Source organism: Pangasianodon hypophthalmus, chromosome 26, assembly GCF_027358585.1.
Source record: "Pangasianodon hypophthalmus isolate fPanHyp1 chromosome 26, fPanHyp1.pri, whole genome shotgun sequence".
NCBI lineage: Eukaryota > Metazoa > Chordata > Actinopteri > Siluriformes > Pangasiidae > Pangasianodon > Pangasianodon hypophthalmus.
Genome location: NC_069735.1, coordinates 8661375 through 8680740, shown reverse-complemented (window position 1 = coordinate 8680740; position 19366 = coordinate 8661375). Strand labels below are relative to the sequence as shown.

General features: G+C 36.4%; 1 protein-coding gene across 2 annotated transcripts; it reads left to right on the top strand.

Moving 5' to 3' along the window:
* The first annotated feature begins 962 nt into the window (after positions 1-962).
* cracdlb (cracd like b) lies at positions 963-19089 on the top strand. Of its 2 annotated transcripts, none has more exons than XM_026932228.3 (11): positions 963-1022; positions 11848-11999; positions 14467-14523; positions 14737-14893; positions 15077-15209; positions 15564-15722; positions 15820-15888; positions 16029-16223; positions 16356-17673; positions 18014-18357; positions 18770-19089. In XM_026932228.3, exons 3-11 carry the CDS (start codon positions 14475-14477, stop codon positions 18917-18919), a joined length of 2574 nt encoding a protein of 857 aa, XP_026788029.3. In that variant the 5' UTR covers positions 963-1022; positions 11848-11999; positions 14467-14474; the 3' UTR covers positions 18920-19089. The 2 variants fall into 2 exon arrangements, with proteins under 2 accessions (XP_026788029.3, XP_026788030.3); XM_026932229.3 differs by lacking the exon at positions 963-1022 and adding an exon at positions 10164-11592.
* Positions 19090-19366: the final 277 nt, after the last annotated feature.

The window sequence follows — 19366 nt, the reverse complement described above, 5'->3', positions numbered from 1 at the left end:
TGCTTTATGTATTAAAATTTGGAATCTAATATATTTGTCTCTTGTCTTGCATTAAAGCATAAAGTAGTAAAGATGATTTTATAAAATGAATTATAATTGTTCTATATTTGTAATTATTCATTATTAAATATGTGTAAATTTGCATACTTAATAAAAACAAAAATCTAAACTTTGGATGAGTTAAAATGTTTATTTCACTGTGAAGATGCTCTCTGTCTGCAGAGTATGTTGGAAGATCATTTCTTTATTGTTTAACCAAGAACAAATCATGGGCCGTTATAAAGAAAAATGTCACTTTTCAGTATAAAATCGAATGTAAATCCAACTATTATCAACATTTTGGGAAATTCCTATGTAATATCCTTCTAACTGGGGAGATGGTGTACACTGTGGTGTATATGTTTTATAGAGGAAACTGACATACATTATATCATAATGACAAATAAAATGGCCGAGCTTAAAATCATCAAACTTGCTAAATTTAAGATAATGTGGTAGACAGAGAGTGTGCAAAGAAGTGAAATATACATTTCCTGTTGCATTTTTTATAATTTTATTGCTGCAGTTTAGCAGAAGACATGTTATAAATGCAAATTATTCAAAAAAAACAAACAAAAAAAACAAAATGGTTGTTTCTGTGTGTGTATAGTATGCTCATGGTTGGTTACGTCTAACTGACGAAACAGCTTCTACTTTTTATATGCTCTTCAATGCCTCAACAATTTATATTAAACAATTTACCTTTGTCTGGAGTGTGGTTTGCTTTTTCACACTCAGTAAACAAATACTTTATAATAAACACCCACACCTTTGAGGTTACAAGACAAGCCCACTGTTAGAGCCTTACTGAGGTACTTTGCTCTCTCTGGGCGGAGACATGTGACGTTCCCTTGCAGGGCAGAGAATTTGACCAATGATTGTTTGAGACGGATGAGGAGGCGTGGCTTAGCGTCGCGTGACAGGCAATTCACAGCGTTCGAACACCTGCAGGTCGGAGATGGTCGCGCGCTCCACCGGTGCAGGTAAGCTGGTTGTTATTTTTTAACTTTTCGTCCTGTTTTTTGCTGCAAACTGTACTCGAGGTTTGTTCTTGTAATTCGAAAATATTTATTGTCAAATACCGAAAGTACATGTTTAAGTTGTATAGAAAGGAAATGTCGGCTATTATAAAGGTGGACATTTAAATAAAAAGACAGTTCTGTACACCTAGTCAGCGTGAATCTGTGTATAATTATTCCTGAGAATGAAATGTGCCGTAAAGAATATAGTAAATGCACACTGAAATGAACTTTCTACACATCTACATGCTAGAAGGTGTCATGGATAGATAATAGCATGTAGTGTTTGAGTTTATGAGTCTATTTTGCACGCAGACTTAAAAACAAGGTGTTTAAAAAATACATTGAGGAAACAGACTGTATTTTTTTATTCTTTTTTTACATTTTTTTTTTTAAATCAAAACCTGTTTAATGTTTCTTAACCCTCATGTTCAGTACTGCAGTAATATAAAGTTGTAATCTTGGGAGAAAGATTTATATAGAGGGATAAAGATAAATACCAAATAAACATACATGATACATTCATTAAACATTTTCCTTTTTTTTTTTTTTTTTTTTTTGACATATATGCATAAGCTAGCTGTAAATGATTGTAGTGTGACTTCATGGCTCTGAATCACCTGAATCAGTTTATTACTGTCATTTCTGTTTGGCAGATATTTTTATTGTATATACTCTTACTATATTTCACATATATTCCATAAAACCAAATCCTTGGTTATATGGAATATATATTTCATATATATTCTATAAACCCAAGGATTTGGTTTTCAGAACTGGATGTCTAGATTTTATTTCAGATTTGGAGCATAAATGAATTAAAGCACTGCGTCATTTCCATGATTATCAGATAAGATTATAATTTGAGGAGTAAAAATCCAGAAAAGGAGAAAATGAGAAATTTCCTAAGAAATCGTCTATAAGCTTGAAAAACGAAGCTGCCATTTTGAGATTTCTTACTTATAGTCTTCATAGTAGTGTGTGCCAGATTGCGTGACATGTTAATTTAAGAGCGTTAACTTGCCTCAGATTATTTTTCCTGTCTAGTCTAAATAAAAACAATTCACGACCAGGAAGAGAGATCTGAAAAGATAAAATCACATTAATTAATAAAAAAAAATTACAATACTGTAATAAAGTTGACTTTTTATTCATTCAGGTGACAGTGTAAGATGCAGCTCTATTAAAGTACATATACGTGATCTTAAACTGTATTGCACTCATATAGTATAGAATTAATTTTAATCTATCACTTTGTCCTCAGTGTTTTTGGTACAGCGTTGCAGCTGGAACTCTTTGTCCAAAAGTATCATGGGACTCAGATTACTCAGAAATAGAGAATACATTGGGTTTGCTTCTATATGCAGTCTAAAGAGAGTATGGTCGATGATGAGGATAATGAAGAGCTCTTCTGCAAGCGTAGTTGAATTTAAAGTTAATCTGTAATAGAGCGATTGTGAATCTCGTTGTTCTGTAGCCTTCAAGGGGTTGCCCAGGTATTTTTGAAAGTTTGAAAGGCTGATGAACTGTTTTTTTCTAAGCACTATTTGTGTTTTAAGGAGGACAATATGTTTAGGACAATATGTACAGTTCAAGCCCTGGATATTGCATGTTTACATATCTGTGTGTTTGAAGTAGTGTATTTTATTACCGGACTTGGTACACTCCACGCAATTATATTCATTGTACGTAGAAAGGTTTCAGAGATAAATTAAAAAGAGTTCTACACTTTAACCCTTAAATGGGTCATGTATCCTGGGCGATACAAACATTTGTCAGGCTCTGAGGAGGAGCAGTGACTGGGTGGGATTAATTTCAGTGGGTAACATTGAAGACTGGGCTGGCTCCAGTTCTCAGGTCATGTGACTTGATATCAACACCCTGGCATCAACACGTACAGCGACAAGACCACTGATTTGGCAATAAATGTAGATTTTTAAAAAATGTTTACAATATTTTGAAGAAGTTATTTTTATGAAAATAATGTTTTAAAATATGATATTTTATGTTTATATTAAAAAATAATGAATTCCATGTTCAGAGTTACATCATTACAAACATCAGTGTTGTAAAGTTTGGAAAAAAGTAATTTGATCACAACATTAGGATATGGATATAGGCCATGAACATAGGAAATGGGTATGAGCGGATTTATTCATAAAGCATATGTAGGAGTGTTTACACATGAAATTTGGTATTCATGGAAATAAGTGACTGATCTGATAAGTCTCAATCTGCGGCATGCTGTATATGCCCAAGTGTGCTGCAAACCAACATCAGGCTTCCTATGACACATATCCTCTTGCTTTTCCAACATGGCTTTGGGGAGGGCACATCAGAGTGCAAGAGATGTCTGGCTGACAGTCGCTGAGATGCTTTGAATTTAAAAAAAAAAAAAAGTTTACCTATGTGATGTGCTTGGTGTCCACAATCACCTGGGTGCCTTAGAGATATATTTTTCTCCATTTTTCAGGTCAAACTATTTTCTTTTTACCTCACTTATTTCACATGGTATTCACCTTTTCTGTAATTCAGTTCCAGATTTTGCCCTTTCAGGTCCTACTACGCTGTTAAATATATATACTTTTATTGGCCTAGACGTGAGTCAAAATGCCTTCTTCTTCTACATCTGAGAAAGTCTTTTTTGTTGTTTACTCCATATAAGCTCTGTGACCTTTGCCTTTTAAGGAGTTTTGTGGGCATCACCAAATTAGCTGTGCTGTGCATGCGTGCAGTAATTTACCAGTGATTCAAATTCATCAACATATATACGCCAGTACGAAGAAAATAAGCATTTCCGAAACTTTTGTAAATCTGGCAGATTCAGTTTTATTCAGTTTGGCTTACACACACATTTACTCGCAACTAAAAGATTGATAAATGAGGCCCACTGTTTTAAAGCAGTTTCTAAACTTTTAACAAGCCATGCCAAAAATATTAATTTTATTTAAAAAAGGAGAGATACTCTAAACAGGCAATGTGTCCTTGAATACAAACTGTATAATTGTAAATAAATATGTTTCATATTTTGAAACAAATTGCAAAGTTGTAGTAATTGAACCCATTTTTAATATGTTAAAAAACAGTAATGAATTCATTTTCTTAAGTCTTTTTATATTCTTGCCCATTGAAGGGGTAACCTGGCTTATTAAATATATGTTCATCTTAAGCATATTAATCAGTCACGGCTATATATTATTCAGTAACTACAATGAAACTAATAGTGAAAGCTATGTATTTAAAAGGGTGAGAAAAACCGATGGGCTTTATTTAGGCCTGTGATCTATATCAAAGCCCAGAGGTTCATTAAACGTGGTTGCTCGTTTTGATTTAGCCTTTGAATGAAAGGCCTTTGGTAGAGGCAGTAGGAGCTCCACTGCTCTGTGCTCATGGCTGTGAGGTTGTGAGTTCACGCTCCGGGACTGCCAGAGAGCAACTGTTTTCTTAATAAGATCCCGCTGTATGTTCAGACTGCATACCGTCTCATTTGCAGGTCACTTTGAATAAAAGCGTTTGCTAACTGAATACATTTAAATGGTATTTTAATTAGCTTAAACATGCTTTTTATTATTTTCGACAAAGATGAAGAGAAATCTAGTGCAGAATCATATTACGCTCTGATTACATCACCTAGCAGTTCAAGTACACTCTATGGCCAAAAGTTTGTGGACATCTGACCATCACACACATATGTGCTTGCTGAAGATCTCATTCCAGATTAAGTCTCTCCTTTGCTATTAGAATAACTTTAACTCTTCTGGGAAGGCTTTCCACTAGAATTTGGAGCATGGCATTGTCATGCCCCTTAGTTCAAGTGAAGGGAAATTGTAAAGCTACAACATACAAAGACATTCTATACAACTGTGTGCTTCTAATTTTGTGGCAACAGCTTGGGGAAGAACCACATATGGTGCAATGTGCAATGGTCAGGTGTCCACATACCTTTGGCCATATAGTGTATATTGTACTCCTGTCATGTCCTTGTTTGCAACGCCTGAAGTTACAATTGCTGTCAGTCCATGAGATTCTTATGTTGTGACATAAACTAAGCGCAATGGAGGAATTCCATGACCATGTGAAGAGCACTGATGTGAAGGTGTATCTCAGTTTGTTTGTTTGGCTCCTGCACCACCTGGCTTTCTATTCAGTGAACATCAGTGGGGTCTTTCAGTGCCATGGTTTTCAAAGTGGTGTCCCCCAGGGGTCCATGTAACCCAGTGGTTATGTTTTTATACATTATAAATAATGTCAACTGAAATCTGAAAAAATGCCCTGGCTCCACTAATAATTAATAGGGGGCCTTTTCCTAGACGGGTTCCTGACTGTAAAAAGTTTGAGAAACCTTACTGTAGTGGATGCACGGGAATCTCAAAACAATCAAAACAGGCGTAAACTAGACAAGACTAAATCAGGAAGCATTATGGTAAAAACGCTAATCAAGACAGGCAGATAAATGCTTAGAATCATCCCAAACACAATGTTGGAGCGAGACTTTAGTAAATTGAAATTAAGAGACCTGGTTATTTAAAAGGAGTCATGTGTTTGCAAACAGGAGAGTGTCATTAATAATCAGGAGACACTGAACAGGGATAGGAGCTTGACTGGAGGTCTTATGATGAGGTCATGGGCTGAGGATCATGGGAGTTGTAGACTACAACTTCACATTTTGAATTGCAGTTGCAATTACATTTCATTATTTCCTATATTCCCCCATAACCATAATGCTTTTAATGATACCACAATTTTGATTTCAATATCAGGATCTCATGTCATGTTTAATCCCAAAATGTAAATATTGTCCAAACCTACACTTTGTCATTATGACTGTTTATGGACTAGTGATTAGAAGGGTGTTAGATCAACTCCCATGATGACCAGTGTGCCAATGTTGGGACTTTGAACGAAGTCTTTAACCTTCAACTGCTTGGATTATATCCTGGATAATAATATCTGCCAAACAGATAAATGTAAAGATACATTTTCTGAACACCCAATGCTTAATGCAGGAAAAATATATTAGCCATTACAAATGGATCACTTGTAATAAACTATTCAGATGTTCACTCCAATAACTAAGTACTTTGAACTTTATCTGTTATCTGAAAATATTCAGTTATTCAATTAATGCATAGATTAACGTATAGATGTGAACCAAATATAATGTATGTTTAGATACCCATCGATTTTAGATGACTAACAGTTTTGTCTGTATTTGTGTGTTTATTAATAAATATTATATATCCCTTTGTCTCCTTACCCATTTTCCATCAAAGATAACCACTAAAGTTGGTTTAAAACATTCTTTACTACTCATTACTACAGTTTTTTAAAGAGTCAAATGTTTAAATTGTAAGGGTTGCTGGAGCAAGATAATGAACATTAATTGAGCAGTGCACAAAGTGGCTATCAATTGTTAAGACCTGTTTGTTTGGGCGACTGATCTTCATAATCCCAATGAAGAAGATACAAGTTCACATGAGGTTCACACATCAATACACAGAAAAATCCATTGGGATTACACGTCAGATAAGTAAGAAAACATTACTCCAGACATTACTGAAGAATAAAAAAATGCTCCAGAATCTTAACCATGGCCTAAAAACCTGAGCTGGAGAACAAACATGCTAAGGGATCATTCCACTCTTTGAGCTAAAGTATTTCTTAAGAAGAAGCTGAAGTGAGCAAATAAAGGCTTCCATACGTAATAAGAAAGTGAGCTGAGAGGAGAGAGAGAGAGAGTGCAGACTGAGAGAGTTCACAGATAATAGCTATCCAAAGGTCAGTTAGCAAGGAGGAATACTTTACTGGATTGCTAAGGAACAGTGTGTGCATTTGCGAAACACCGTTAATGATCGAGCAGCTTTCTCGGCTCATATGGCACAGAGTGCTACAGAGTGGGTAGTGTTAAAAGGAAAATGGTTATAATGGTAATTCAGTGTAATTAATTTAGATATGTTAGGAAACTAGCTTTCTTATCACACAAACAGACAAAAGGATTGTTAAAAAAAAAAAGTAGATTTACACTCAAAAGTTTGCACACACCTGCTCATAGAAGGTCTTAATTTGTACTATTTTCTACTATTTCAGAGTAATATTGAACACTCAGGGAACCTTTCTTAAATTTCCCAAATATGTTGAGCACTTGTTAGCTGCTTCTCCTAAGAAGATCCAAATGACAACTACTTGAAACTTAATTGAAAGGGAAAAATTTTTTATTTTTTTTTAAGTTTAAAAAAATTATTTATAACTACTTATCAATAGAAAAACAAAAAGAAAGAATGCCTTTATTTGTCACATACAGTACAGTGAATTTCATTTCTTCATTTTCATTCAGAAATAAATGTATACACTATTTACATAAATTTATTTACATATTTACAAATTCAACCAAAAGCCTTTATCAAAATGTCTGTAAGGCAGCTAAAGTATATGTTCAGTTTAGCGTATATAAACCTTTAATTGGTAAATTATACACCAATCAGCTATAACATTAAAACCAAACATTGATTATCTCGTTACAATGGCACCTGTCAAGGGGTGGGATACATTAGGCAGCAAATGAACAGTCAGTTCTTGAAATTGATGTGGTGGAAGCAGGAAAAATGGGCAAGCATAAGGATCTGAGCCACTTTCACAAGGCCCAAATTACGATGGTTAGATGACTGGGTGGTTAGTACCTACCAAAAGTGGTCCAAGGAAGGACAAGCAGTGAACTGGTCATGGGCACCCAAGGTTCATTTATGCATTGATGTGCATGGGGAGCAAAGGCTAGCCCGTCTGGTCCCACAGAAAAGTTACTCTAGCACAAATTGCTGAAAAAGTTCATGCTGGCTATGATAGAAAGGTGTCAGAAAACACAGTGCATTGGAGCTTGCTGTGTATGGGGCTGTGTAGCCACAGACCGGTCAGAGTGCCCATGCTGACCCCTGTCCACTGCTGAAAGCGCCTACAATGGGCACGTGAGTATCAGAACTGCACCATGGAGCAATGGAAGATAGTGGCCTGGTCTGATGAATCACGTTTTCTTTTACATCATGTGGACAGCCGGGTGTGTATGCGTCGCTTACCTTGGGAAGAGATGGCACCAGGATACACTATGTATAGTTTATGTTACACCTGCTTTTTAATTATTAATTTAAAAAGATATATATTTATTTAATTATTAATATTATTTAAGTTAGGAATTTTTAGAGAAGAACCTTAAAAGAGAGATCTGCACAGACTAAACTACCTTCAAAGTTATCGTCTCATATGAGAATCTCAACACGTTCAGTTTTATTCCGTTTGCTCTATATTGCATAACTTGTGTGAAGTGTGTGTTTGTATAAAACAAACACTGCAGTTGCCATTGTTCACCAAACTTAGTTACTTTAAGTAACTGCCAGATCCATAAAAGATTTTATTGCTCTGGATTTTAAAAAATGTATCGAAGTTGCACCCTGGCTGGCTGACATTTGTAATGTGTTGCATAGTAAGACTATTAGATATGAACTTATGGGGAAAGCCAATCTATATTTAAATATATCTAAGGTCCTTTCCTCTAGCCTCAGATTCCTGTTCTTTGCTGACAGGAGTAAAACCTTATATGGTCGTCTGCTATTGCAGCCTGTTTGCCTCAAGGATTGATGTATGTTCTGAGTTGCTTTTCTCCTCTGATCTCTCTTATCAACAAGGCGTTTCTGCCCATAGAGCTACTGCTCACTGGAAGTTTTTTTGTTTTTCACATCATTTGTGTAAAGACTGTTGTGTGTTAAAATCCCAGGAGATCAGCAGCTTCTGATTGACACCAACAACCATGCCTGAGATCACACTTTTTCTCCATTATATATGTTTGATGTGAACATTAACTGAAGCTCTTGACCTGTATCGGCATGATTTTCTGCATTGTGCTGCTGCCACATGATTGGCTGATTGAATGTAGGACACTCCTCATAAACAGAAGTAAAATGAATGTTCTGTGGTGAAGCTTTCTGTGAAGATAAGTTTATTTAGCATTTTTGGAATTGGCAAATTGCTGAATGCTGGGTGATGTGCTGTTATTTGGAAAGTAATTAAATTTGGGGTGATACAATTAACTTCTCTTTGCACCAGGCAACATCGCGCCATCCCATCACTGATTATTTGCCTACAACAGCGCTCCCTGTTGTGTTTTATTTCTTATTATAACACAAAGCAATCCTATTATAATGATTATTATACAGCATTATTTTTATACACAGTTGGATCACCTGACTGTGTGTAAGACTGAATGCAGCCTACGTGGTCTTTTCTTAGTGAATAAACGGACCAAAGTTTCCTCCCTGTAAAGATAATATTACCTGAGTGTAAGGCAGCACCTGAATTAGAGCATTCAGAAAAGTTAGGGCCAGAAGAGGGGAAGAAAGGAAGCGTCTGAAAAGAACAGACTAAATCAAGAGAGAACATTTCAAAGTGTATTGTGGTTGTGTAAGCAAAAGAAGTAATATGATAGTTAATCACCTAATGTGGATGTGTTAGCTATATCTTAAAGAAGTATTTTGTACAATACAGTATTGTAATTAGAGACACATCAAGGTTTGTTCTTGATATGTAGATAGCAGTTCTTTGATATATTTGAACAGTCGTCGTAGTCCATAAATACCAAAAATGTCATGTGATGTGTAATCAGCAAGAACCTAAGCTGTTCTGTAAATGTTTAATTGATGAGTCAGAGAGGAGTTTCTTTGTACACTAAACACCTGACCAATGTGAGAACATATGATTGATCTACACTAGTGTAGAAGCACTCCTCGATTTTATGGTGTCATTTGCAATTATTTAAGCTCCTTCCAAGTTGAGCCATTTATCACTATTTAACTATGACAATTAGTGTGCATTATATTTTAGCTTATTTTTAAAAAAAAAATATAAATCCCCACAAAAACATTTCAGTTAAGGGTAGCATTCACAAGGCTACATAATACCTACATAAGGTGGTGTTATGACATTTTCCAGGTATTTTTGTTAGACCACCATGATTTTGTAGCTCAGCATACTCCTCGTGTTCACAGGATGATGATGAGGTGATGTATGACGTCAAACAACAGGGAATAAATGTATAACTCTGTTGTCACTGTAACTGTAATTGTATTTATAAAAAAAAATCTATAAATAGTAAAATTAAACTTGCTTTTTGTAAGAAAAAATATAACTGTGTCAGCTGTCATTAGCATTATGTTAGTGTTGGAGCAACAGAGTATCTTTAAACTAGCCCAGCATAGAGTAAAAACCATGAACCGGACAACCCTGTAATTAACTGTCCTGTCTGCTGCTGCTCCTCCACTGAAAATGTTCATTTAGCAAGCATGGGGCAGCGTGACTTCCGCCCCAATGGGCCTCTACTAGCAATTGCTGCAGATCCTGTTTTTGACTGCTAGGTGGAATAATAGCTCTGTGGAGTTAAATGGGGTGCTGATCACACTGTCCCATGATTGCATCTAGAAAAGTGAGCAAATCAATGTAACATCAGGATATATTTGTAAAATCATTGGTCACTCAGAAGAGGCAAGTAATATTTCAGCAGAGTTTAAGATGTATGCAGTTGTGATTTTATAAGATTATAAAAATTTGTCAAATGGCTGATATAAATAGTGGGGCTTTGAGTGCCCCTATGTATGAGCCACCACTGCTCTCTTCATTTATGTAGTTTTAGTTAAAGGCTTTTTCGCAGCACAGGATAGTGTAGAAAGAACGCTAAACCCAGCTGGGAGATCTCCTCATGGAAAGCTCAGCTGCACACTTGCCGATCTTTGGGGAGTCTCCAACTGTAGCACAAGGAATTTGCATAGCAGTTAATAAACTGAATGTAGAGAAGCTGGGGGCAGAAGATGAAAATATGCAAACGTGTACAACAGGAAAACAGGGAAACACCTGCTAGTTAAAACAATCAGCTATTTATTGAAGGTTTCAATGAATACAGTGTGCCTTAGTAAATAGGGAAAGATGTTGACTTTATTAAGAGACTTAATGCCACAATATAGATTAGAGCTTCAATAACTGGATGATGTGCACTGATAACCAGTTAAACATTATGTATTTATTTGAAAATAAATGTATCATGTTAAGAAGAGGATCCAGGAGGTTTAGGCAGCAAGATAGATGGTTATATATTAATTATCAGTTCACTGGCTTCATACTCAGTACTCTACCTCTGTGCGGAGTCAGTACACTACCAGAATGCTGAAAAGTCGCCCCCCCACTTGGAGTTTAATTTTTAAACATTGCTCTTTTGATTTCCCTGATTCAGTACCTAGTGAACGGGGAGGATTGTAACCCCTTACTTCATTCTATTCAGCTCTGTTTTGCAAAATAGTTACTAATTACTGAAGCTGTCATGCTAGATACGACTTGTGCCGAGTCAGGTTCATTAAAATGCAGCAGGGTGACTGGGTTTAAATGAAGTGGGGGAGCAAACAAGCAAGGAGACAGATTGCAAAATGATTGCATTAATGATATTCTAAAAAAAATTTAATCAGGATTTGTCACTTTGTCCTGGAGATACGGTCTGGAACTTAAGGTACATTCAGTTCAATTTAAAGAAAAATCAAAGCTAGAGTTTGTTATAAACAAAGCTAGAGTTTTTAGTTTGTTATTCTACAGTTGAAGTAGCAAAAAATGAAACATAATAATTATAATTAGTGACAGTGTTGTATTTTCCAATTGATGCACCTAAGGATTGCAGGTACTCACTCTGATTTTGATCTCACTCCTCTAGTCTTTCCCACTAACAAATTCACATGCACCTTTTGTCCTGCCTCTCTTTCATTTGCAGATGTCAGTGATGTAATGGCAACGGATGGTGGTTGTTAGTGTATGTGTGGGCACAGCCTTCTTCCCTGAGAGACGGAGACAAACAAGGGACAAAAAGGAAACCACAGAAGAGAGTGAAAGAAGTGCTTACTGAGACTTCACGTCACCCTGCTGGTAAGTTTACATCATATGAATTAGCTACATGTACATATATGTATAAATACATATGCAACCTATAATGAGATTTTTAAGTAAGAAATTGGGATCCATATATAATCTTCTTTTCAGCTGTGTGTTATTCAGTCCACTGTGTCTCATCTTGCCATTTGTCATAGCCTTGCTTTGCCATTCACAAGCTGAATGCTATTGAGATACAAAGAAAGAAAGAGTAAAGTGTAGAAAGGATGACCTTTGATGACGTAAACTTTGAGTAAACAAACTGTGGAGTCTCAACTGTGTGTTAACTATGTAAAACAAGTTAAATTAAGAATTCAGTGTTAGGATTTATGATGTGAATAAAGAACCTATTATCTGCTGTGGTGTTACATTCTCCTTTCTGAACACAATAACCCAAAGTGACCTGTTACAGGCCAGATAGTGAACCTTGTTATGGAGACCTGATACAGCGGAGCTCATTGCTTCATTCAATAGAGTGCATACATAGGGAAAGAAAAACATGCACAATAAATGGCTGTTTGACAACCTCCAGTTTGGGATAATGTTTCCCGATAAAAAGCCATTTGTTGCTCTTTCATGTTGGCCCAATAAAGAGGCCACAATGGTAGACATTCTGTGTTGATAGCTTTGCCCTTTTCTAAATGTAATTCCATTTTCCATGCTATGCGTGTCTGGGACTAATGCGTAAGTGAGTATAGGCAAAGTCTGCATTTTCTAGATTGTAGTACTGAGCACCAGATTTAATATAATATCATGTCATCCATGCAGTGTAGATTGCTAGGCAACTAGTATCTCAGCCCTGGCCAAAGTCAACTCCACACCCATGTAAGGTGGCTCTGTCTCAGTTAAACAACCTTTCATCCCAGAAACCTAATTGTGTTCTTGAAAGCTTCTGATCTATCACACAAATTTACATGAAAAGAAAAACACATAAATCAAGCACTCTTTACATATAGTTTTTCTATTTTATAACCATGTAATATATTTCTAAACAATGTGTACAGTGCCTTGCATAGTACTCACCCATTCACCCAACTTTTCCACATTTCGTAGTGTTACAACTTGGGATTATATGTCATGAACCAATACAGAGTAACCCATACTGAAGTGGTAGAAAAATTCATATAGTTCATAAAATTCTTTACATGTAAAAAAGGTAAAATTTGGGTGTAAACAAGGTAAAATTGCTGTGAAAGCCCTAAATTATTTCTGGTGTAACCAGTTGCAGTCAGAAGTCACATACAATACTTTATTGAATGGAGTTCACCTGGGTGCAGTTAAAGTTTAATGTGATCTCAGTAAAGATATAGCTGCTCCTGTAAGTTCTCAGACTTTGATAGAGAACATACTTAAACAAACATGAAGACCAAGGAGCTATAAAAACAAATCTAGGACAAAGTTCTGGAAAAGTGTAAATCAAGGTTTGGTTATAAAAAATATCCTAAACATCTATCAGACCACCATTAAATCCATTATTAAAAAATGGAAGGAATATGACACAACTGTGACTCTGCATAGAGAAGGCCATCCAGCAAACTGACTAGCTAGACCATTATTCAAGCTATGTTGACAGTTTGATGTAGACCCACGCATTATTGTGGCAGTTGGAGAATCTGAGGAACACTATTACCCTGTTGATACATGGACACTACTGAATGGATGGATTACTATTGGTGATATCCTCCAAAGAGAAATATCTTGAACTATGTATTCAAATTACAGCCATCATTTTTCAAGAATAGAACCTACAGAACCATTTAATTCTTAAGGATGAAGCCAGTTGAAATGACATGAAATGATAGACAACAATATTGTGAAACTCTCTACTCTATTATTTTCTGTTTTCCTTTCTGTTTTCTTCCCAATTTTTGAATATTCTCTTCCCAGCCACCGTGTCATCTGTATGCCAATGCTCATATTTTTGTTCGATTATCAATTACCTGGATTATATGCTGCACATTGTACTGCATCAAAGCAGCACTTGGTGCATATTCACGTCTGTATTGCAGGTAGTGCAAGAGAGTGACAGATGAAGAGATACAGCATAACCCTCCTTGAAGAGATATAGATAACCCTATTTGCTCTAGACCACACCCTTTTCTGGTTCAAACCTGAATATAGATACAGATATCTGGAGCATTAAACAGATAGTGCTCCACAAAATGGCACTACGTTACAACTGTATTGCGTAGATATAAAATTTGGCCCCGTGTTCACTGATAATATAACTGCGTGTCAGCATATAAACACGAATAGCCTTGAGGTACACTGAAGCAAGCATCATGCTTTCCACATGTTCCACACTTATGTAAAATGACATTAAACAAATTAATACATTGATCCAGATTTCAAATCCGTCTAACAGAATATAGCAAATAAACACTAAGGTGCAGGGAAAACAAAGTACAGTATGAGCTCATTGACCAAAGCTGTTTATGAAAATAAAGCTATTCCTGTACTGCAGATATAGCGATGGAGTCCACCCAAGGAGAAGTGAGTGGAAACACAGAGGATGTCACAGGTTAGATATTTCTCCTCTTTTTCCACCATACTGGTATATAAATATTGTGGGAAATTACATTATATAATTATATATAATGTTTCCTATTCCAAAATGAATGGATTCATTTATGAAATTGAGACATAAAGGAATTTGTCAACACAGGTTCACAGAACCCCATTAACTTAAATATTATTACTTAAAATAAAAATGTCTATCATCTATGCTTATCAGGGAGGAAGAAGTCAAGGTTCAAGTTCCTCAAAGTCCGTCTTTTTGGGCGTCTGAAGAAAAAGGATACGGAAGGACGGATGAAGCAGAGCCAGTCTGCTGGTGATGTTACTGCACAGGACGGTGGGAGAGGTGGGGATGACTCAGAGGATGACTGTCAGTGAGTGAAGGATTTACCATTCAATCAAATACCAGTCAAGCCAGTGTAAGCTTGCTTTGAAAATGTACTCCAGTATTTGGCTTTGTGTTTATTTTTTGAACGATTGTTCTTATGTGAAAGCACATGCTTCTGTACTCTAACTGCTGTAAATCTTAATAATATCTGTTTAATCTGACGTTGCAGCTATCCAGAGGGGACATTAGGCTCCAGAGCATTGTCTCATGACAGTATCTTCCTGGCTGATCAGGTTCAGTCCTCACAGCCAACGCGGGTCCTCTCACAGGAGAATGTTCACAGCAAGATTAAAGCTCTGCAGGTGAGCTAATAGTCTGCAATAGTCTAATTTCTATATGTATTAATAGCATACATTAATTACTGAAATACTATTAGCTCCACCCTGCCTACATAATTCTATTTATAAGCACCGCTCTTACACATAGCAGTCAGTAGTCAAATTGAATCTATTCCACCATACCAAGACTTTAGCGTAACCTCTTATCTTTAATGTTATTATTAGCCCTTATTGCCAATGAACAGACATTCTTTCAATTAAAGAAACATCAACATTTGGGTCTGTTCAATAGAGAAAAATTACAAAGTAGGGTTCTTGAGTGGATGTTTAATTTAAATCAGTATCTGAAGGATATCAATTGTTTGTAACTCTGAACAGTTGAAGCTACAGCAACAGAACATGCGACTGGCTCCTCCAATGTTGATTCCTGGAAAGCGAATGGAAGACTCCGGAACAACTTCTGAGGATGATGGCTTACCTCGTAGTCCTCCTGAAATGTCCTTCCAAGAGGTAGCCATGCAAAGAGGAGCCTCTAAGGTGAATGAAACAGCTCAAAAAGTGATATGAAGTAAGTTTGAAGTTTGGGCACATTCCTTCATTGTGAGTGAAATCATTGTTTTTGTGTCCATCACAGTATCCTGAGGCTAAAAAACATCTCAGCTGGTTAAGTTTAGCAGGAACAGGCAGTGAAGAAGAAGAGCAGGTAAAGACAACATAATACTGAAATGAAATGACATGTATAGAAAAGTTTTCTGTTTTTATCACTGTGTTGTGGTGAAGTTGGGAGTGTTTCATTGTCACAATGTGGACATCCGTCATTAACACATTTCTCTTGCACTTCAGGGTGGTTTCTCACAACCCTCATCAAGACCCCTTTCTCCAGTCCCCCAACTGTCACCAGAAGAATCACCCTCTGCTGGTGTGGATTTCACAAGCCCCGCCCAGTATGTCCCCATCTTAGACAATTCGGCCGCTCGTCATCGCATGTCCATCAAGCCCAGGAATCAACGAGCTAGCACCAGAGGGAAAAAAACACCTGTAAGGATTTTGATCTACAATACTGGTTTAAGAATAGCTTTAAAGACACAAGTTAAGCTTTTTCATAAATCAATCACCTTTACATATTTTTTTGCTTTGATTAATAGCCTGTTGTTCATTTCTCTTTCCTAGAATCTGTACCGTCCTCAGTCCAGCAGCATGAACAGTCTGAATCAGTCATTTTCAGAGAAGGAAGAGACAGAGCAAAGTGTCACACCTATGGAGCTCATGCACCATTACTCCTACACTTCTGAAGATTCAACCCAAGCTGAGGAACCTGTATCACCTTCTTCCAGTGTACACGTACAGGAAGAACCAGAGAAAGTGATACCAATGGATTGCAGCCCATGTAGTCCATTAAACAACAACGCTACAGAACCGTTCCAAAATGAAGACAGAACCAACACCACTTTATCGGTGTACTCTGATGAGATTACAGCCCAGCATGCCTCAAACAACACCAGAGAACCCCTGGCAAAAGAATTTTCAAATAATAACCAATACACAAATAAGATTAATGTTAATGAAAAGCATCAGGCCAGTACTTCTTTAATACCTCTGTCCATTTGTCCAGTGGATATAGAAAGTGATTATAATGTTATAAAAGAAAGAACTGATGATAGCTTGGCTGCATGTAGCACAGATCAAATGGAGTCATTGAAAATAACCATTGATGTGGATGTTTCTAAACCAACAGAAACTATAAGTAGGCCCCATCCTGTTCCTGCACCACGGACCAAAAAGCCAACCTTGTCAAGCTTAAATACCGGCACTCCTAAAGTATCAAGTGCAAAACCTACTGAGGCCGAAAAGGAGACAGCACCATCTTCAGGCCTGGCTGAATCATCAAGAGAAGATGATAAACCACTAAGACCCAGCTCATTTCGCTTTAACATTGCGTCTGCAAAATATCGCTCCAAATCAAGTGATGAGATTGTGGCTAAGCAGGATGACGAAAGCTCTGGTAATACACAGAAGGGCCAAGCCTACAACCAGAACCCGGTAGTACAAATGGAAAAAGTGGAAAACTCAAAATCCACTGAGGTTTGCAGAAATACTCCAGATAAAAGAAGCAGTTTGAGGAGGGAAGCAATAGGCCAAAATGTCTCCAAGACAGGAGTAGGTGACAATCCTGAAAAGTCTGAAGCATGTTTACAAAGCACAGAATACCTAAAAAGTGAAAAACTGAAAGCTGAGGAGTCCGAGGACAGAAGAGGTCTTTTTGGGGTTAAGCTGCGAAGCACGTCTCTGTCTCTAAAGTATCGCTCTGAGCTGCCCAAATTAGAGGCTGAAATGAAGCGACATAGTCTGGAAGGCTATCATAATCTAGCAGTAAAGGAACCAGTTTCCAGTGACACGGAAGCAGTTGGTAATGACAGAAAAGCAAATGTTCTGACAAATCCTGCACCACGGAGCTTGGATTCACAACAGGATCCAATTTTAGACAAAGGTACATTCTGTTATTACTTCAGAGAGTAACTCTTACTGTGTAAGAATTCACAATAAGTTGTGGTAATGGCCCTTATTCATCAAAGTTGGGTAGAAATGAGCTGATCAACATTCACTTTTACAAATTATCCTACATGTTGACGTTAAACCCCATTACCTGTAATTTAGTCCAACGTTACAGATGTGCACTTATGATTATTAACATTATTTGATATTTTTAAATATTTCTATATATTTTTATATATAGATATATATTTTCTATATTTTTATATATTTCTGACAATCAATTTGCCTTCACTATTTTGTGGAAAATGAATGACTTAAAACATTTTTCTTATTAGGCAGTGAAACAGACAGCAGACCTGAACCAGCACGGAGGAGTCTTCCCCGAGAAAAGACTAGAGTCCACCAGTCCTTCTCCACTAAACCATCTACTCAGCCAGCTCCACCACCTTCTTTATTTACGTCTCAATCCTCCTCCACTCAACAACTTTCAAAACCATCCCTGCAGCCTAGACCTCACTTACCACCAACCAGCAAACCCCAACCAGTTAACCAATCATCACAGCAAATTGCACCCAAAACAGCTCCAAGGGCAATGGAAAGATGGACCATGTCCAATCAGAGAGAAGAAAAGAGTTCTGTGAGCCAGTCTACACACAGAGATGAATTATTGGATTCTAAGGTGAGATAGAAGAAAAAAGGCACTTACATTAATGATAGTACATTGTGAATGCATTTATTATGGTGTACATAAATGCATAATGCATTGTAATAAATATTCATACAGTAAGTACCCATAGTTGTATGCATAACAGATTATAAGGCAGGAGTTTAATACCTTATAAAAGATGATCAAAATTGTATATACTCCAATCACAATGTTTAGTGCAGTGTAAGCAATTCTCTGTCTTCTATATTATATTAATACTTTCATGCACATTTTCCACACTTGTGGACAGTCAGTTTATATATATATTGTTATTGGTTATACTACTCTGCTTATACTATACTATAGCTTGTACTTGCTATATTGGTATAATTCAAACCAATTTTTTTAGTATATTCTTACATCTCATTTCTCTTTTATACTGCAGGGACAATCAAAACATGGAGTCAGAAGTAACACCCAAACAGAGCCTGATCAGCAGCCTCCATCAGACAAAGCTCAGCCGACTTGGATGGAACTTGCCAAGAGAAAGTCTCTCGCCTGGAGCGACAAGACCTTAGATTCTATGAATTTTTAATTATGTAAATAGGTTCAAAATGCACATGGACAATTGACAGAATACTTAGTTTTTGTAAATACAGACTGGTTAAATAAGCTAGATGCGCAGGATTACCGTGCCTTGTCAAATAGTGAAAGCTAAAATACTGAAAATCTAGTGAAAACAGAATTATATATATATATATATATATATATATATATATATATATATATATATATATATATATATATATATATTTTCAATACACAGTATAATAGACTGGAACACTGATAAAATTGGTTTACGTTATAATGGAAATTTTAAATTCACATAATAATACGTTAATATATTATGTTGTTTTATTTGTATGTGTCAAATAAAACCATAAATTCAACTGGTTTAGATAATCAAAAAAGAATAGACAAGATGTTGTCAGTATTTCAAAATATTCTTGTTTGCTGATGAACAAAAATACAACACATTATC

Bases quoted from the DNA above. Each gene is read 5' to 3' on its own strand.
- cracdlb (XM_026932228.3), top strand. From the start codon at position 14,475: ATGGAGTCCACCCAAGGAGAAGTGAGTGGAAACACAGAGGATGTCACA. The intron at 15,723-15,819 runs GTGAATGAAACA...TGTCCATCACAG, and splicing joins TGCAAAGAGGAGCCTCTAAG to TATCCTGAGGCTAAAAAACA. The intron at 15,889-16,028 runs GTAAAGACAACA...CTTGCACTTCAG, and splicing joins GCAGTGAAGAAGAAGAGCAG to GGTGGTTTCTCACAACCCTC.